Consider the following 21087-nt stretch of genomic DNA (forward strand, 5'->3'; position numbering starts at 1 on the left):
GGATTACCATGTAGTAGATGGACAGTTTGCTTGAATTGGAGATTGCATTGAAGGTCTCAGTTTAATATGCCTGGAATGTACAGACTCAGATTAGAGCAAGTTGCAAGGCTCTGAAGAGGGAAATAAATCCTTGTTTTCACAAACTGTAATTACTTTCTGTTTTAACTCACTGACTGCAGTGTAATTACATGCAGCAGCCATTCTCATAATTAGTCTCGACAAAAAAAATGTTTTCAAGAACCATATTCCCTCTCACGTGAAGTTTATTTTTGAAGTTATGATGGTGTTCTGCTGAACGCATGAATAGACTTCAGATTCACCTTTCAACCATTTGAGCCTACCTACACACACACACACACACACACACACACACACACACACACACAGAGAGAGAGAGAGAGAGAGAGAGAGACTCCATTCACAGAGGGCCTCTGGAAAAATCATGCTGTCATGAAAAGGCATCTCCCCAAAATAGTTTCCATTCAGCTGTTTAGAATGTGGTCTTGTTTGTATGTGTTCTCAAACGATTTAGATATTTGAAATTAAAATGTATTCTGTTATGAGCATTAAATATTTGAAGTATGTCTATTTGGTCATTTGGGTATACACTGGGTAGCACCAGACATATCAGAGAAAACGTATAAGAAAAATTATAGAAAGTAATTTTCAGTAAGTCTTTGGAATGAGTGGATATTTGTTACATATATCGTACATCTAATTTTGTACATCTAATTTAGCCAACAGAGGGGCGGTTTCAGAATGATGCTGCATCTGCAAGCGTCTTGTCTGCTAGCCTAGTTACTAGTTACTTGACTGAATAAATTGCTAAGAATACCGGAAAACTGCTTTTCGCTCTCATTATCCTATTTGCCTTCCCAGCCTTGGTGACAAATGCTACCTGTGTTTTGGATAAAGGAATATATTATTGTTTACAAACATATTTCCTTTTAACATGAAAGAAAACAAATGTTCATTTTAAACTCATTTTTCTTTCTTTTACAAAAAAGCTTTTTTATGTGTAGTATAATGTTTGCAGTTAAAAGTTGTAAACTATTTTTTTCCAAGCGAATAATGTTTTTTGTTTAATCCTGTGTTCACATTGGTGTGATTGGGGATGTTTTTAGATTAGAAAGTATTTGCTAAAGGGTAAAAAATTGGTAGGCAGCTATAACATTATTCAATAGCCCTATTGAAGGAGCAGCAGTGGCGTAGTGGTTAAGAGCAGGTGCACTCTAATCTGGAGGAACCGGGTTTGATTCCCCGCTCTGCCGCCTGAGCTGTGGAGGCTTATCTGGGGAATTCAGATTAGCCTGTACATTCCAACAGACGCCAGCTGGGTGACCTTGGGCTAGTCACAGTTCTTCTGAGCTCTCTCAGACCCACCTACCTCACAGGATGTTTGTTGTGAGGGGGGAAGGGAAAGGAGTTTGTAAGCCTCCTTGGGTCTCCTATAGGAAAGAAAGGGGGGATATAAATCCAATTCTTCTTCTATTGATATGTATGTGGCAGTGTATTGATTCAGCATGCAGTGGAGAATGAGATCACACTTGAACCCTGCCCTTCTTGGCTCATTACATCTGGCTGAGAAGAGGTGGCAAGATATGTCCAGAATACTTGTCGAATCCTTGTTTATCTGAGCTGATATTGTCCCCTATCTCCCCCTCCCACCCTCGCTCAGAGAGGCAAACATTGCTTGCCTCTTCTCTGTCAGCCAGTCTTTCTTTCTTGCTGATGGCTGCTGCTCCCCCTTGTGAACTGCTGTCCTGAAATGTCTGTTAAGTGTTATGGAGAGGGAAGCCAGCCAGACTGAGAAGTGGGCTCAGTTGTCCAGCTAGGATCTTTTGTGGCAGGAATTGTCAGCAGGGTCTATGCTCTCCGCTCCAGTTAATTTCTTAATAGTTTCAGAGTTTGGTTTCCTTTTTGTCATTGTATCATGTGCTGCCTGTTAGTAACACTGTTTAGCCCTTTGGTAGAACTATGACCCAAGCAAACAAAGCTCAAGCTTTTTACTACCACAACTCCCATCGCGTTGCTGTAACTGGCCTTTAGTAGAATATTCACTCATCTCTTTGCATGTAGTCCTAGTTCTTAAATACAATTGGGAGAGAGGTTCTGTGTCAGGACATTTGAGAATGACAAGCTAGAAAATCACAGTATACAACAGTTGTTGCTCAAGCTGGTCACACCTTGGCCCTTTTATCCTTAAAAAGAGAGACACCCCTCTCTTTAAATACATATGGACCTAGCGGAGGGAGGGAGAGGGGAGGAAGGGGTGGCATGCAAGTGAGGGGAGGGAGGGAGGGGTGGCATGCAAGAGAGTGGGAGTGAACCCATTCCAACCCCTAATTCTGGGTTGTTCCTGCTCTCACCCTTTGGCTTCTTCTTCAGTTCTTTCTAACCAGTAAAGGGTAAATGGGACATAGCAAAAGAATCGAGATGGAAATTGCTGCTTCCTGGTCCTCTTCCTTCTCTGACAACTAGTATTCTGCCCAAATGGAGAAGAAAAGGTATTTAAAAAGTGATCTGCCAGGGCTGACATGAACATTGTTCATAGTGAGCATTATATTCACGCCTGACTGAGAGTCCTTCATTGTCACCAACCAGTCAAATAGTAAGAGTGAAGAAGTGTTTCCTATTGTGCATGAAGTCCAGAAACCAGAGGTGTAGCTGGGCCAGAGTGTGCCCAGTGCACACTCTGGCTTTTTTGCCCCCCGCCCGCAGCGGCGCCCCCCCACTCCCACTCCCACTCCCTTTAAAAAACTGAGCAGGCTGGAGAACAGAACTTCCTGTTCTGGTGGGAACTACATTTCCCAGGGTCTCCTGGGAAATGTAGTTCCCACCAGAACAGGAAGGCCTGTTCTCCAGCCTGCTTGATTTCCTAAAGTAAGTGTGGGGGGCGCTGCAGGGGGGACGCTGTGGGGGGAATCATTAGCCAGCCCATGCAGCGCCCCCCCCTATGGCCGCCCACACTTGCTTTTGAAAGAATAGAACAGGCTGAGAAGAACCAGGCCTTCCTGTTCTGGTGGGAACTACATTTCCCAGGAGACCCTGGGATATGTAGTTCCCACCAGAACAGGCAATTTGTTCTCCCAGCCTACTCGAGTCTAAAAGTGAAGTGTGTGGAGGGGGCTCTTGACAGGGGGCTTGACATGGATTTCCCCTACAGCGGCCTCCCTGCAGCGTGCCCCACACTTACTATTCTGTACAGATTGAAAAAATCTGTTACATGAGCCTCTCAACACTGCAATGTGACAGAATCTCCTTAAAGCTGCTAAATAAAGTTGCATCTTTACAAGAATCAAATAGAGTTGTGTTCTTAGCCATTGTGCTGGATGTTTGTCAGTGACTGGTTATTTTGCCTAGGCTGTGGTTAAGAGGAAACAACTATTTTGCATGGGGAAAAATATGAATATGGAACTGTTAATTCTGTTTCCTGCTAATGTTTCTAAATATCAGCATTAAGTTCAATTCCTTCTGAATTAGAATCCAGATATCACAACTATACAACTTACATTGATTTTTATTACCTTTTTGTTAAAAGGGTGGTTTTAATTATACAGTGTGAGTAGGAAAACCTGTCAGAAAGCCACTACATTCTCTGTGCACCATGTAACTGTTCAGAAGAAGTGTTCAGAAGAATCACTTGCATGGAAAGCAACAGAGATTTAGAAATTACAGACTATTCTGCATACCAACAGAAATCATTATTTAAAGTGAACACTGTATGGGAGAGGGGGCTTCAAACCTTTGCTTTTTTATACATACATGTTCCCCTCATTCAAAGTCCCCTCATTCAAAGCCATTGGAGGACATCTTATTTGGATGTATAAAATCCAGGTTCACATGTCCACTCAGCCTAGCAAGTGACTGGTAGTTTTGGGCTGGTTTCTGTCTTTCTGCCTCATCTACCTTATAGTGATGATTGTGATAATAAAATGCATAACAACACAACCTAGATTGGGGTGGGGGTACTCCACAGCAGCTGGAGATAGCACAGCAAAGTCGTCTCTAGGCCACCTCCAGTGGAGCTCTGGGCAGCATAGCAAGCAGTGGGGCAAAACAACCCCATTGCCCCCAGTAATACTTCATAGGAAATAATGACTTACGCCATGTATTATCATAGTGTAAGTCACTGCCCTTCTCTGGGGGTGTTCCAGGACCAAAAGCCTTGTGGAAGCCAACTAAGGTTGACTCCACCCTAGGAACATCCCCTGCTGTACCAGGGTCCATGTTTAGGCCGATGCAGCTCTGGGGCTGAGGGGTGCTTCCGGGCCAGGCACCATGGAGCTTCATGGCATCTGCCTGCCTCACTGTTTGCCCTCCCTGCCAATGTAGGTGCCACTTACACCAGTGGGGTGGGAAAACATGCCAGTGTGACCTCAAATCAGTTCCAAGATCTGCTTCCCCCCGATCTGGATAGAGCTGTCAGAGTATAATATAGCATGCTCTGAACCTTTGGAGGATGGAAGAGAAAGTACATAAATATTGAACAATATTTGAGTTGGCAGAAGCACATTTTTAAAAACTGTCTTGTCATTTACTTGCCTGTCAGTTTAAAGCTTAGAAGAACAGTGAAACCCTTTTAACTTTGCATAGAAAATTGGGAGGTTGCTATTAAATAGATCCATCTTATTCCTTTGTTGGATTTTCTCTTGAGTATGATCCAAACTATAAGTGGCAATATCATAAGTCTCTGTTGATGAGTAGTAAAACCTCTAGTTCAGCCTCAATCCATGTAGTGATTTCAATTATTGTATTTGAGATATTTTAATCATTTTTGTTATTTTCATTTAGAACTCTGGACACTCCACCATTCCTTCTCTCATTTCGCCTTTTACATTTCCCTTTACCTCCTTCTCATTGTGTTTTATAGTTCTTTCAGACATAAACATGGAGGGGAAGCAATTTTGATTTCATTTCTGAGGGGTGCTGCAAGGAAAAGTAACAAACATCTGTTTTTGCCTTAACTGCATCCATATGTTCAAATTCTCTAATACCCGTCTCCTAGAGAAATTTACAACCCTATTTGGTAGGCACTGCATACTATTGAATTAACTTTTTTTCACAGTAAAAAAAACAGGCCATGGTTTAATTTGTGCCAGTGCTCAACAGAACTCAGCTGTAGTAATTGTGTTTAATGTCATGACCAAACTCAGAAATATATACTTAAAATATTGCTCTGAGCACGTGCAGAATGCTTTTTCTCAGCACTACTGAGCCAGAGCAGAGGATAAGAAGTCTGGGGCAGATGGTAGGTTCCTAAGTAGGGTTTGTCACCTTCCATAGATCCTTTCTTAGGAATTAAATACTGTATTGTGGAATGTGCTCAGGGACTGGAAGTACAAGTTAAGCAAAAACAAAATTGCTGCCAAGGAAAATCGACTTTTCTCCTGCCTCTTTAGCATTGCCAAAGAGAAAAGAGAAAGCAGAGGAGCCTTTTATGTCACAGTCTAACCAGCTGTAATAGTGTGTGTGTGTGTGTGTGTGTGTGTGTGTGTGTGTGTGTGTGTGTGTGTGTGTGTGTGTGTGTGGTGTATCTGTATATTATATGATCAGTCAAAGAGATTGAATTCTGGTAACTGTTTATCACTCATGAATGCATTTTTCTCCAGCTTAACAAGTGAAATGCTTTATGCAATTGTACATTGTAAAAAGTAGCAATTGTAAAGAAGTCCTATAGTTTATCTTTATAGCTACATTGTTCCAGCATCTGGAGCAATTTTGGAAGAACCAAAGATCTGTTGTTTCAAAAGGGTAAAAGGAGGAGGACTTTTTATTGAAGTCTTTTAGAAGCATTGAACTAAAACATTGGATCATGATATTTTATATTGATTCTAGTTGAAGCAAACCAAGAAATAAAAAAGATGTACTAGTTTAATTGTGTTGTTTTTCAGTTTGATAATGGTGTGGGAAAACTTTACAATACCCAAAAAACTTCATATAGCGCAGCAGTCTTCTTGAATGTATTTCATAGGGAGTTGAATAGTGTAAAGCAAATAAAGGTTTTTTTAAAAGATAATTTAGAGGTAATTGAGGTTCTAAGAAATTACAGGGCAGAAATACAGGACTTAATGAGTCTGGGATTGCTGACAAAATGTTAGTCCTATGTTCACTTCCCTTAACAGCTAGTTCAATTTACATGCCATTGTAATGCATGTGCTTTCCATTTTGCTTCTCACATCATTGGTTGTGATGGGCAAGGGAATGTTCAGCCCTGGATCTAAATGTGGTGCAAGCTGAACTGAAGAGAAGAAAGCTGAACGAGAAGAAAACTTGAGTATGTTCTTCATAACATGCAATTGATTTCTGAAAGAACAGAAGCGTTTGTTAATTCCAGTCTTTAATCTTGAGATAGACTTAAATATCAAAAAGCTTACAGATACCCAAACTAATTAGTGCTGCTCCAACAGCTCCATAGGGTTCATCTGGAGATACATTCCCTCAAGAAAATTTCATTGGAGTAGAATTGTCTTGATAATCTAGTATCTGGGTTTTTATTTGTCTTTCTGTCAAGGTCCCCCTCCAGAAAGTGTTCTCAAGATTGCACAGTTAAGATAATGAGGCTGTGTTTGCATTTTATGCTAAAACACATGAGAATTTTCTTCAGCACAACTACCTACAAACAGTAAATGCATAACCAGGTTTTTCAATTGAATCTGCATAAATGGAATTGATATCTACAATCTAAAAGCTTGGTATTTTTGTTTAAAGTTTCTGCAGAGACAGTTAAGTGGCAGTCCTGTGAAGAGTTATGTTATGCAAGGCCTATTTAAATAAGTAGACTCAAAGCATCCTAAATGTATATAGGACTGCAATCTTGGACAAGCAAAGAGAGAAGAAAATCAGAATTTTTGTGTCTGTATTTCAAAATGTTGATGTGAATGATGTATTATTTATTCTTGAAGAGAATAACAATCTCAGTTTAAACAGCATCCATTTTGATCACATGTGGCAACGTTATTATTTTGTTTACGAACTGAGGTACTAAGAACTTGCTGTTGTGTGTTTTCTGAACTGTGTGGCTATAGTGAGGTAGTTTTTGCTCCTATTATTTTGCCCATGGAGTCATTCCATAGTAAGATGTGTTCATGGAGAAAAACAGATTCTACCATGACATGCCTGTGAAGATTTCAGCCATAGATGTGGGTGAGACGTTAGGAGCAAAAAGCTACCAGACCATGGCCACACAGCCCTGCCAGTTTGACAATGCATCCTATGAACTGCTTACAGAACTTTTTTCATGGGACTTGATTTTTTTATCCTCTGTAGTGCAGCAGGTTCCTATACCTGTAAGAAGCCACTGTAGAAACTGCTGATCCCCTTTGTTTGAATGAAAGTGTCTTCTGCGTGTGGAAGGACTAATGGGAAGTCAAACCCATGTGTTTGATGCTATTGATTAAAGTCATAGTAATCGAAATGGATTCTAGAAATAATTTGTCTTCCATTTTATACCAATAATATTGGTTAAAGGTCTTGGTCCTGTTTTACCATTGAACGTTTTGAGTTTTTCTTAGTATCTGTAAAATAATGGCTTTTGCTGCCTGCATATGATGCATGCAGGATATGCCACTGCAAGCAAAGAAAAATAGAGCCCATAAGGAGAGTTTCTGATTGTAATAGCCGGTTTCTGTTTAATATCACAGAACAGAATGAAGTTTTGCAGTTTCTCATGGAAATAGCATCTAGAGTACAAAAAAGATTACCTCATGCTTAATACCAGTGCCAAGCACTTAGCCCCACTGTGAACACACGGGCTTGATTTTCAAGATGAAAAAAACCAGAAGTGTGGAATGACATTTTCAGGTGACAGTTATGGTTCTATTGCCTGTAATTAGCACCTCTTAACATGCAAACCTGCCTATGTTTTTTCCAGGCTGTTGAAGCTCAAATCCGAAGTTTTGGACAGACTCCTTCCCAACTACTCATAGAGCCACATCCTCCAAGAAGCTCTGCTATGCAGGTGGTAAGTGGAGTGCCAGGTTAATTCTCTGAGAATCCACTGCCTTCATCTCACACATAAAATACATTTTCCCCCCTGTAAAATTAAATGAGCAAGTTCTGAAGTATTCCGGATGAAAACCTAGCAAAAGAGCCAGAAAATTTATTGTGATTCAGTGGCAGTTTCACTGGAGTATATATTTAGTCCATATTTTGCTATTGTCTGGGAGAAAAAAGGATAACCCACAGACTAAAAACCATCTTCTCTTCAACATCTAGCATCTTTCACGTTTCATAATTTGAGTCTATTAATCCCCTGGAGAAGGTTTCTTCCTTTTTGGGCCAGTCGTCAGAGTCATGGAGTACAATCTAAAGCCAATGGGATTTTTTTGCCATAGGCTTCATTTTTGTGTGGCTTCCACCCAGTGTATGATTTTTGTGAAGTTTCAAGTGTCTTTCTGTTTGCACATTAAGTGTGTTTGCAGATGTTCAACTGATATTCAGATCTGTGGTTCTCATCATCCCCAAAAGTATGTTTAGGTAGAAATAAAAACGTATCATTAAAGAAATGTGGGTCTTGCTGTCCTTTGCCAGATATTAATATATGTGAACATTCATTACTATTTGGTTCACTATTTTCACTTGGGGACTTTCCCTACTCACCGTTTGTTGCGCAGTAACCCAGTCAAATGACCTGGGGTTTTCAAGCACTCCCCAGCATGCCAGCAGCGACAGTACAGTCGCCCCGAATTTGCTGCTCTCTCCGCTCCTCAGCGCGCGTCAATTTTGCTGCTGTTTTGAACAGCAACTTTTTGGAAACCGTGCGCTGGTTGCGGAGTTGTGGAGAACTTCGGCAGTTAGCGCGATTCTGAATTTCGCACCTCTCACAGTGACGTGTGTGCTCCTGACCAATCAGGCAACAGCAGGGCGTGTTTACATGGCGACAAATCCAAATCAATTTCAGGAAGGGGGGAAAAATCCTCAAAAGCAGCACAACATCCAATCACAACAAAGACACGCCCCCCCCCCCCCCCCCCCGTGCCACCAAATGCGTGGTCTTGGGGAGTGCTTCATTTCTGAGCCATGCAGTAGTTAGGTAAGGGTTACGATGCAAACAGTGCTATGGGGAGCATTTTTTCACGCTGGAAAGCAGCGGAGTGTAAAGGGCGCGGATTACATGAGCTGCCATTCCTGAAGTGGGGAAAGGCCCTTGGTATACTTTCTGGCCATCAGCATCCAAGAAATATCATAAACCAAAAGCGCCAGAAAGTCACAAGACCTATCACACAGATTCCATCTCGTTACTGTTGATTATCTTATCAATTAAATTATGGAGTACTCATTCCCTCTCATGCAGACCCATATTTGTGTGTGAACGTACATGGAATTTGTAACATAAAAATAATGTTTTATCAGTTTTCCAAAAGTTTAAAAGACTTAAATCTGGTTCATAAATTTCTGAAGTCACTTCCAGACTGTACAGCTTCCGCTGGAGGCAGGTGTGTGTGAGGAACTTCTTTGTCTCAACTTTACACTTCATTGCTTTTTTTTTTTTTTTTAGGTAGGCAGATGTACAAGTAACTTCTGACTGCAGTGCCTTAAAAACCATGTGTGCAGATTAGTTTTACTCTGAGGCTCAAACTTTTACACCTCTAACCATTATTATTGCATAACCCCACAAGCAGATGATAAGCATTGCTGCATTTTTCTAGGCATTGGCTTTTCCCATCACAAAATGAACTGTTTTACTGCTATAATGATTGGGTTAATCACTAAAAGTTTCAGTGTGTTTTTCTGGGGGTATGTGCAGAGAAGGCATTAAAGGCACCATGGGCTGTGTTAAGTGCACAAGCCATAATATGCACCAGGTGTAGTAATTAGCAGTCACATGAAGGCTGACTATTTGTCTGGTATGGCTGCTGTTGCTGTATCCCCTTGTGTTTTCACACCATCAGATAGCTGGATTTAATTGAGGCCACATCAGATGAGGCATTACTGACACCTTTAATTGAATGAGCATCCAGGGAGGATTAACTCATAATATTGATTGGCTTTTAGCCACTTGCTCAAAAGGGTGTCTGGGTAGCTTATTAGTTGTTTTTATTTACACCTTTATACAAAGACTGTAAAACAGGAACATAGCACAATATGTTTTTCTAAGTACTCTTAATAACTTTTTAAAAAGGAGTGATAATAAAAATGCAAATGTACTAATTTTTTATTGGTTCTATATAAAAATATGTTAAATGTGCAGCCTTTTATATGCATTTACATATGGGTATGTGTACTGGCAATTCTAATGATAAATATTACCTGTATATTCAAATTCTGTAAAGATACTAATTAATTTTGATGTAATTATTTTGCAGTATTACCTGCAAGTATGTCTTAGGTGGGTTCCGCATGGGCCAAAAACAGCAGTGTGCAAACGGTGTAAAATGGTTTAAAATGGTGTAAAAGGGTTTACACTGTTTTCACACCGCTGTTTTGGTCCATGCGGACTCCTTCTTAGAGAAGCAAGGTCTATATCGATATCCATTTCACTCAGCAGATCTCTTCTACTGAATGCAAAGTAATTGACAACTGATCAGCTACTTTGCATGACTGTTGCCCAAAAACAGACTGCCTTTGTTTCTGTAACATTACGCATAAAATGCCAGAACAGATGCTTGGCATAACTGTGTAAATATCAGATTGGATCCTAACATCCTTGAAAGGAAGTGGATCTTTTCCTTTTTTCAGCTGTCCCCTGCGTGCACTGAAAAAACTCAGAAAAACTCTCATGAACAAAATGGCAACAACCCTGGGCTGGCAGGCAGACAGATGGATTGGGCAGTATCCACCTGGTATTAGAGGTAGATGTTCAAGCAAGCGGCTAAAAGCCAGTCAATATTATGAGCTAATCCTCCCTGGATATTTGGTAAACCCAAACCCTGTTTTTTTCACTCAAAGAAAAATGTAGCAATAAAAGGGAGCTGAAAATCAGATCCTGAAACGTACTAAAGCTTTTCAGCACTTTTTGGTGCTGCCCCCTTTTTAAAAAGAAGAAAACCCCTCTCCCTCTCATACTTACCTGCAGGCTGACTGAATCCTGCATTGAACTGTGTGCCCCACCCCTGAAATCTGTGTGGACTTTGGAAGCACAGCCATCAGTTCGATGCTCAACCCTGCCAGCCTGAGCCCAGCTTTCAACTTCGCGCCTGTCTCAGGACTCCACGTGGGCCTCGGAAGCCTGCTGCTTCCCAGACTTGCATGGGGTCAAGAGGCAGGCACATTTTTTTGCATTTAATGACCCAAAAATTTATTGGAAAAAAAATTCAGAAATTTCTTGGTCTCGTCTAGTAAATCTGAACCTGAAAAATACCAGTAGGGGTTTTTTGTCCTCTTTTGTCTCCCTGGTATGAGCAGGTTGGTTTGATTGTGAAGCTTGCTCTGCTCATACAAGAATGAGGAGATGATTTTCAGGGTCTACAGGAGGACTGCTTAGAAAAGAGGAAGATCGGCTGTTGTGAACAATTTGTGTTTGATAATTGAAGAATCTAACCCATCATGATTTTCTGCTCTGAATCATGCCCATTTTTATGTGCAAGCTAAGGGTGCTCAGTAACTACACTGTGAAGATCAAAATGATAATTTCCTATAATCAGTTATTCCAAATATTCTTATAATGAATCCTGTTTCCAGTATAGTCCCATGTGAGCATTATCACATGTGAATAGTACCCAGATGTATGATAACCCAGTTCTTTTATGTCTCTAAGCCACTTTGTTATGCCTACTTTCTTTTTATCATTTGTAATCCACTGTTGAGTCCTGATTGCAACCTTTCCATTATATGCGCTACAGTAATTTTAAAAGACAGATTCATTATTGGCATCAATACACTATTTGCAAAAATGATATAACACATAGGACCATACTGCATATCACTTGGCAGTCTACTGATATCTGTAGATCACATTCTGAAGGCATATATCTGTTTTATCTATCTGTCTATGTATCTGCACTCACAATACTTGCAAATATATTCTTTGTAGCTTTGCTCATAGCCAATGAGGTTAATCTGAAGCACAATTATTGCTAATTGAAATTTATACCTCAGATGTGGTTCTACGCATGTTTTCTGCTTTGAATTTGCAAAGGACTTTATTCTTTATGCTTAAATGCTTCATATGAGTTTTAAGATTCTCTGGGTTGTGAAAACTCTTTGTGCTTGATTTCTGGCTCCCCCTTTTTTATTGGTGCTTAGTTTTTGGCACACTACCCTTTCTTGGTGATATGAAAGCTAAAGTTATTTGCACAACACAGGCAACTGGAAACTTGCAGTGTGGCTAGCAGTGGCCTGCAGTATATGGTAGCTTTATCTATTCAAGTACAACAAACCATTAACTGTAAATATCAAGGTGTTCACTGAAATGCTGGTTTCCACAGGCCTGTCAAAAATGACTATGTTGGTTTTCATTTGCAGCTGCTATTGGTTCTTGCTTGCTTTAATTAGGTTCTCCTTCTCTTGTCCTGTCCTTTCTTTCTTTCCTACCTTTCCTTTGCCTTTTCTTTCCACATGGTTGGGATCTTGCTGTACCCACTCAACAGTATCTCCTCCTGCAGAGTCCATTGATGTTCACAGACCAAGCTCAGCAGGATGTCATCATGGTCCTAAAATTTCCATCCAACTCCCCTGTAACACATGTAGCAGCCAACACCCAGCCTGGTTTGTCAAATCCTGCAGTGATCACAGTTACTGCTAACCGACTGTTTTCAGTAAACAAGTGGCACAATCTTCCTGGTAAGTTCGCAAATACTTGCAAATACAACCAGTATCTGGGGATTTGGGGAGTGGGGAGGATGGAACTGTATATAGCCTATGCTTCTTGTTTGTCCATAATTTGGTGATCTTGACTATGCCTGTAAATATCTCAGTTTGTAGTGACATTTTCTGTGATATCTCAGGGTCTATTATATCAATATCATAATTTATAAATATTCTAGTCAAAATGACTTCTCTGCAGTAGCAGCAAAGAATGCGCATGCACACGCACACACAAAACCACAATTAAACAGGCCACTTTCTTATATGCAAAATATGTACCATATTGTGGCCTTTCAAACGAGAGGTCTAACTGCCTAGAACCTGAGCTTTGGCCATGCAGGAAAAATGGAAGAAAGTTGTCCAAATGAGATTATCTTTGCATTCCTATGCATAAACTGAATAATTATTAAGACTCAGAGAAGTAACACAACTATTGCTTGCCTTGTACTTTATAAACATAACCTTTTATGTGTAGAGAGAAGCTCTTAAATTCTCCACAAGACAGGAATCGTGTCATTCAATGCTATTGCATTGATGGTACTAAATAAATCTAATGACACAGGGACCCTTTCCGCACAGGCGATATACAGTGGCCCTACACTGCCCCTGAGCGGCTGTTCGCATAGGAGGCGCTGCTGCAATGCAGCAGCGCCATCCTGGCCGCCCGAAAGTTGTGTGAAGCCGCCGTTTTTAACCTCGCAAAAGAGGCAAGGTTTTTGCAAAGGAGCATCTTCCCAGCGGCGCGGTGCAAACTGCACCGCTGGGAAGACGCTGCTTCCCCCGTCACCTCCACTCACCGTCATGTCCAGCGTCGCCCTGGAGGGCTGCAGGGACCCGACCATGCAGCATGGGCGGGTCCCTGCAGCCCTCCAGGGCAATGCTGGACAAGACGGTGAGTGGAGGGGACTGACCGAGAGGTGGCTCCGCTCCGGCTGAGTGGGGAGTGGGGGCCGCTCGCACGCTAGCGTGCGAACGGTCCCAGAGCCTCCATCAGCATAAATGATGTCAGTGGAGGCTCATTTCTGCCCGTGTGCAGAAAGGGCCAAAGATTGAAAGAACAATGTGAACATTAGCATGATTCTTTACATCGGTAAATATGTATAACTGTGTACCTAGTTGGTTTTTGCTACCTTATTCGCTTGAACATTTCATTGTTCAATACATATATAGCCATGTAGGTTTAATATATCCATGTAGGTCGGAAACGTGCATTATGGTGCTATTTAGTTAGATTTTACTGAAGCAGGACTTCTGAATTCCATAAAATCTGTGTAAGCATTCCAACAATTCTGGCTTATACTAAGCATATGCTTTTCAAGGTACATGTGAAAATGTGAGTGTTTTCCCATGTGATTTTTATTATGTTAGGTTCCATTTCCGGATGTTTTCATTGATATTTTGAATCGAAGCCTTATCATAAAAATAATACATTCAGCATCAGAAAAACAAAACTGTTTCATACATTTACATAAAACCCCAGATCCCAGGAATGTTTCTTGAAGCTCTTATTTATGTATGCAACTTTCAGATGATAGATTAAGTCTATATTGTGTGCTTTAGAAAGTTCTTTCTCGTCATCATAAAAAATAATAGTAAAGGGGGGGGAAACCATATTGTTCAAAGTATCTTAACAAAAGAAAAGAGGAAAACAATATTTGCCACAGTCAGCAGATGGTTGTCACATTTTGTTTCAAGTGCTCTTTACTACTTAATTTTGTTTTGTTGCAACATGAGAGGCTGCCGGTCCAGCATCTGCTATAGCTTATGGCCCAGAGCTGGAGCCTCTGATGATGGCACACATTGCAAATAGCAATAATCCAAAATACACATAATAAGCAGTCCTTGAAGGCACCTGGATTTTTTTTTTCGATGTTGTTGTTGATGGTGTTCAATAAATGGAAGATGCTTCTATAAAGAAACAATGGCGAATAGCGTTTGATTTATAGGATTCTCTGTGGTTTTAATGCCTGAAAATAACACAGTTTTTAAATCTTCTCTCCTGCATTCTAGCTCATCAAGGTGCTGTGCAGGACCAGCCATACCAGCTGCCAGTGGAAATCGATCCTCTCATAGGTCTGTCACTTCCTTCTCTCTTTGCGATTCATTAAGCTCTGTATGGTGGCCCTGAAGTGTAGATTACGGTTGTTTTTCACTTGCTGGTTGCTGGGAATGGAATTTTCCTGATAAACCATTTGCATGCAAATTGGAATGCAATGAGCTGTGGCTATGCTGGTATTTCATCAACTCCCCCTCATTGGTTTGCCTAATTTGAACAGGCCTAGGACGTGTGTCAGTGAAAATTAATATGGATGCTGTAATAATGTGTGATTGAGAATGCGCATGAAGTACTGTCAGGATAATATTGGGCCTTTTCATCACTCAGACTTGTTGATGAGCAAGAGTGAGGCATGTTATGATGAATTGGTGCACCAGTAATGTGATGGAGCTCCTTTGCTGAAGAAATTTTCATAACTACGGTGGGGTTCTTAACAGCACCATGTTGTGAAAAATAAAACTGCGGTGCCAAAATTTTGTCATTAAGGGAGATCAATTCTTTCTTCACAGGCCTGCTGTTCAAGCAAAGGGAATTAATGTGTAATTGCAGAGCAGTTCCAAAGTTGAAATATATTGCTTGGGCATTTTTAGTGTTAAAATATTAGCGTTCATTTTTTTCTACGGTATGGCAGACTTCAGGATCACAATCAGGGAAGCGGAGAGATTGTTTCTCCATTACATGAATCTTTATGATGCATTCTATTTGCATTTGGTTTATTAAAGTGATGCTGTAGCAAGCCACGAAGAAAGATGAGCCCATTTGTTTGCAAACCTTTATTTCCAGAAGCTCACGGGTTTGACCATCATAATTTAATACAACTTAAAAAATTGAAATGTAGAATTCGTTGTTCTCACATATAACTTTACTACCCCGGCAAGGCATTTGTTTCCTCTATAGCTCCACAAAATAAAATATTAACAGAGCAAAGCTCTTTTCCTTAAAACAGCACATACTTTACCAATTACTATGAAAAACAAAGGTACTGCTACAAATATCATATCTTGTCCAATTCTCTCATGATGGCCATGTAATATATAAATTTGGGTGTAAATACTGTGAAAAAAGGAGAAGCTACTGTGTGAAATAGTTAAATGATTTTCAGGATATACATATATATTTGTACACATGTCACAATTGGTGATCCACAATTACTTGAAATAATAATGTTTTAGGTATACAGATTAATGTCCATTGTAGTATCTTTCATATGGCCCTGAGAGCTAATATCAAACCCAAGCTGATGTTGTGTGGATTTCCATTAAAAAAATCTGACGCGCAAAGGTGTATACCCATGTACTCTACTTGGATTCTCCCTTAAAGGGGTTTCCTTGTCCTGCATTAGTCCTATTGAACTGTCTCTTGATCAAGAGATATTTTAATCGTGCTGAGAAATTATGTCTAGAACTGATATCCAAGGAGATTGCAAATGATATTTTAAGTGCCATCTTACCCTGACTGCACATTGCTAAATGAAAATGTAAGCTCTCTTGCATATCGTAGTGCTCCTCTGAACATTATGAGGTTCTTCAGTAGATTTCATACATAAATACATATTCTACTAGCTACTGTTTTAATGTATACAGTAAAATAATGTATTGCTGTAACCCCACTTTTATGTTGCTTTATTAGAAATTATTAGATATCTCACTTGAGGAAAAGGTTCTGTAGAATGAGTACTATAGTAGTACATAAATGGAGAGTGAAGGTGATGTAAGATAGCAACATAAATGTACATGTAAGAAAGATGAGCTGATGTAGAATTCTGCGTGAGGGACTGAGCTATGAATGAATTAGAAGATTCCTGACCAGTGACGTAGCGTTAACGGGGGGGGGAGATGCCCTGGGCGCGTGGAGGGGCAGGGGTAGGTGAGCAGCACTGTGGCAGGGGCGCAGGGCACACCCGTTCTGTGGGCGCAGTTCCCCTCGTTTCGCCCCTGTTCCTGACTCAAATTTTATCTCCATAACGAACTTGCAAATTGGCTTTCACAAGACAGTTAGTTCCCCCTTCCCCCATCTTCAATATAGAAGTAATAATTCTGATATACCGCTGAGTGTTCCTATAAGGGCATTAACAAAAACAGTTCATAAGTAAGAAAGTTTTAAGACATTTGGGTTTAAATTGTTTTAAAGCAGATTTGCAAGAATTTTCAGGGAACACCTTACGTTCTCCTGCATACCGCTCTCCACACTATTTCCTCTTCCTTCTGTCAGTTCCCCCACCATTTCCGCTTTCTTTTCGCCCTGCATTCCTTCTTACCCACACAATCCAATATACTCTTTAGCTTCCCCTACCAGTTTTATGCTTTGCTTATTAATTTACTTCATTTATACCTCACCTTTCACCCCAATGGAAGCCCAAATCTTGCACTGTACTCACCTCTTCCATTTTATTTTCACAACAGAGAATGACTAGACATAAGTCACCCAGCAAGCTTTCATGACAGACTAAAGATCTCAGCCTGGTTCCTCCTCCCAGCAGCCTCTTTTTGGGGAAACTATGGTCAAGCTGCAAGGCTTGAACATTGATAGTATTTTAATGGTTGCCTAGGAACTCCCACAATGGCCATTGAAATTTTAGAGAATATTCATCTCTTAAAGCTACAGAAGCTTTATTTTGTTTTTAAACACACACACACACCACAATATATTTTTGTTGAATTTCAGGGTTGTTGGGGTTTTTTTTGCAAACCTGGGGCTCTTCCCAGGTTTGTAAAAAATCTGCTTTGTATGTTCATGGCCCTCATCTGTATGGATCAAAAAAATCCACAAAATTGAGCTAGGGACAAACAAGAGGAATTTCTCTGCAAACCAGAAGCAAGTTCCAGGCTGCAGCAAAAAACTGAAATCTAAAAACAAACAAAAACAAGTAATTCAGTCTTCCACAAATAATAGAAATAACACCTGTAGCTTTAAGAAACCAATGCCTGTTGAGACCATGTTCTGGGAGCTCAGAGACCATTGTGGGGGTTGCTAAGCAACCACAACAATATTGCTAAGCCTTCCAAACCTTGGTTTCTGTAAAGTAATGCAAAGGTGGACTGAGAAACCAAAACAGTCCTGGAAAAGGTTTCTCTCCCTCCCCTGTCATGTCTCTTGATGAAGGGGGAGTAGCTAGGGACAGGCTCCGTGGCAACCATTAGAGACTAAGCACCCATGTGACTTGGCTATTCTTGGCAAGACAGCCACCACAAAATTCAGCTGGGATGTCAGTAGCAGCCACCATACAACTCTTCCAGACTTTCACTGAAGAAGGTTGCCATGGGACAAAAAAAGGAAAATGAAGGGTAGAAGATAAAGGTAGATTGGCTGGTGGGTGAGCAGAAGAGGAAGAAGCAGGAAAAGGGAAAAGGGAGTGAAGGAGAAAATGGCAGGGAAGGGGATACAGGGAAAAATTAGATGCCCTCTGCAAGTCTTTGTAGGTCTCCTGCTTGATACTACTAATATTTTTAATGATGCTATGAGAATTGAAAAATTTGAGGAATATTTACAGGAGTTATCTTACGGATAACTCATTATTAGCTTAAGCTTTCCGATATATTGAGGAATTGGGTTGGTGTGGAAAATAAATTTGAAACCTCATTGCCTCTCCAAATCTCTGTCTTTAGTTATCTTTAAAGGCTAATTTCTCCTGCACTTCCCCTTTAAATAACACATGCCTATGTATTCCATCTTTCGGAAGTATATTCAGTTTCCATCAGGCTGTGAGGGCAATTTTGATTAATTTATAAAGTCATATTTTTTCGGCATGCCTGGGGAGCCCCTTGAATATATATAGACCCTTACATTGTATGTGGGTGGTCTGCTTTGCTGCTCTCAGGATGGGCACAGAGCCAGTCCGCTTTACTTTTAAATATAGTGCTATTATTAAAGGGGGCAGAGGCAGAAAGAACACCTAGTGAATTGTTGGTTTCAGTAACATTTGAACCAGGGACTTCCTGCTTTATAGACTCTTAAGTAATTACAGTATAACTGTTTTGAAGGTGTATAAGATTATAAACAGCATCTAGAAATGAAGTGAATTTAAACTATTTCCATAGAACCATAGAACTTGGTGCCATCTAATAACCTTTATTGGCAGTAAATGCAGGACAGATGAAAAGCCCTCTTCCTACAACAAATAGTTAACAATATTCACTGTGGCAAGAGATAATGGCTAGTAATGTAGATAGCCTTTAAAAAGAGTATCAATAAAGGGTGAGTCTATGAATGGCTAATAGCCATAGAAACTAAATGAGCCTCCGTGTTCAGAAGCCCTGTACCTTTAATTGCCAGAGAAGAAGCAAGTTCAGAAAGCTTTTTATGGACAGTTGGCTGTCCTGAACTTGAGGCATAGTGATGGACAAGGTGGTCCTCAACCATTGCTGAATTCTTATGTTTTCAGAAGTACCTGTCTTGAATTACTGATAAGAAATTATTGGAATGTACATGGAATAGCATAGTACACAGAATTTTATCCTGGTTTCATTGTAAAAAACTAGCATCCCTAAGAAATTACTTAACCAGTGTGATGTACTGGTTAAGAGCAAGCAGATTTTAATCTGGAAAACTGGGTCTGATTCCCCACTCCTCCACATGAGTAGTGGACTCTACTATGGTGAACCAGAGTTGTTTCCCCACTCCAACACATGAAGCCTGTTGAATGGCCTTGGGCTAGTCACATTTCTGTCAGAACTCTCTCAGCCCCATTTATCTCACAAAGTGTCTGTTGGGGGAAGGGAAGGAAGTTGTACACTGCTTTGAGACTCCTTAGAGTTGAGAAAAGTGGGATATAAATCCAAACTCTTAAATTTTACCAGCAAAATTAGCCCTTTCCACATGGGAATGCTATTTTACACTAGAACATTTTAGTAGCTTTTTCCACTGTCCCTTTGATGCAGCTAAGGGAAACTGGAAGTAACCCAAAAGAAAGACTTGGTCATAATACAGTGGAATTCATCACTGAAATAGAGTTTTTAAAATAATGTTTTTAAGATGCTTGTATACATACATGGTCATTACAAAACACACAGTACAGTGGTGTACTTTACTTGATTGGGATCATATACATGAATTCTTTACTGGGAAATACTGAGTGTTCTATTGCTTGTGAGCACGACACATGTCTACATATTTAACTTAAGACCACTGATGTCACACCCTACATCTAGCAGTAATTTATGTGATTATAATTAGTTGTGTCCTCTTATTTATGTTTCTACTGGAGCTCCCTCTCCTTAGAAAGACATGCATTATCAATTAATTTGAAAATACAGCTTGAGTTATTTGGATGTTTAGAATTCTGTGGTAAACTGTTACAAGGCAATACAGAAGAAATCAAAGAACAGAGACCGGACAAAAGTAACAGCAGTACTTAATGATCTAAATGTGCATGCATCAGTTGGATAAGAAACTAGCGCTCAGTGTGTATTTGTGCTAAAATTCTTGTTTCATCTTTTGCCTTCCCCTCCCCTTAGCCAGCAATACAAGTGTGCACAGGAGGCAAATCACAGATCTTCTAGATCAGAGTATTCAGGTCCACTCTCAGTGTTTTGTCATTACTTCTGACAACCGCTTTATACTGGTTTGTGGATTTTGGGACAAAAGTTTCCGGGTATACTCTACTGATACAGGTAAGTCTCTTACTTCAGTGGAATATGGCTTTCTTTTATAAAGCTCTTGGAAAGGGCATGCTGACTATATTGTTTATTTACAGTTTAATTTTTTTAAAAAAATTATCCTCCTTATCAAAAATTAAGTAAACTACTTTGTGATTTTTATATTCAAAAATGACTTTTTATATTCCTTGCATAAGGGAATGGTTGACAGACTCACAAAGACTTGAGCCTTCTGTCATGGTCGCCTGGCACAGACCTAGTTCTGCCTCCCTCATGCAGTTTTAATTATAAAACCAAATTTACATTCTGTTTCCCAAAATTCTCACTACCACCATCAACTTCCTTTGCTGCTTTGCAGCTTTTTGCTTCCCCGAAAAACCTGGAGGGTGGTGGTGGTGCTTTTCTGACTAGTCTCCATATTGCTAAAACAGAACAGATTCATTGTGTATCCCAGGCTTTATGATTGGTCTTTTCTGCACAGCAGAAATAAAACGTTTTGCAGACGTTTTTAAAAACTTAGTTTTGGCTTCTTTTGTTTGCTCTGAGCAGACAACACAAATGTTGCCAGCCAGAACAGATCTTTTCCCCACCTGCTTCCTGATGCAGCTCTTGTCAGTTTCATAGTTATGCCCACCATTTTGTGTGCTGCTGCAGAGATTCTCTTGCCTCCACCATTTGATGAAGGTTTCT

At 40.2% G+C, this 21087-nt stretch overlaps 1 protein-coding gene across 1 annotated transcript in view; it reads left to right on the forward strand.

Annotated features, from left to right (window-relative positions):
- The window catches only part of LRBA (LPS responsive beige-like anchor protein), a 452503-nt gene that overhangs the window by 410857 nt on the left and 20559 nt on the right, over positions 1 to 21087 (forward strand). The window contains 4 exon segments of the mRNA XM_048509137.1: positions 7874 to 7963; positions 12531 to 12723; positions 14758 to 14820; positions 20257 to 20412. Of these exon segments, the coding sequence (XP_048365094.1) occupies positions 7874 to 7963; positions 12531 to 12723; positions 14758 to 14820; positions 20257 to 20412 (502 nt within the window).

This window comes from Sphaerodactylus townsendi, linkage group LG10 (genome assembly GCF_021028975.2).
Source record: "Sphaerodactylus townsendi isolate TG3544 linkage group LG10, MPM_Stown_v2.3, whole genome shotgun sequence".
In the NCBI taxonomy this organism is placed as follows: domain Eukaryota; kingdom Metazoa; phylum Chordata; class Lepidosauria; order Squamata; family Sphaerodactylidae; genus Sphaerodactylus; species Sphaerodactylus townsendi.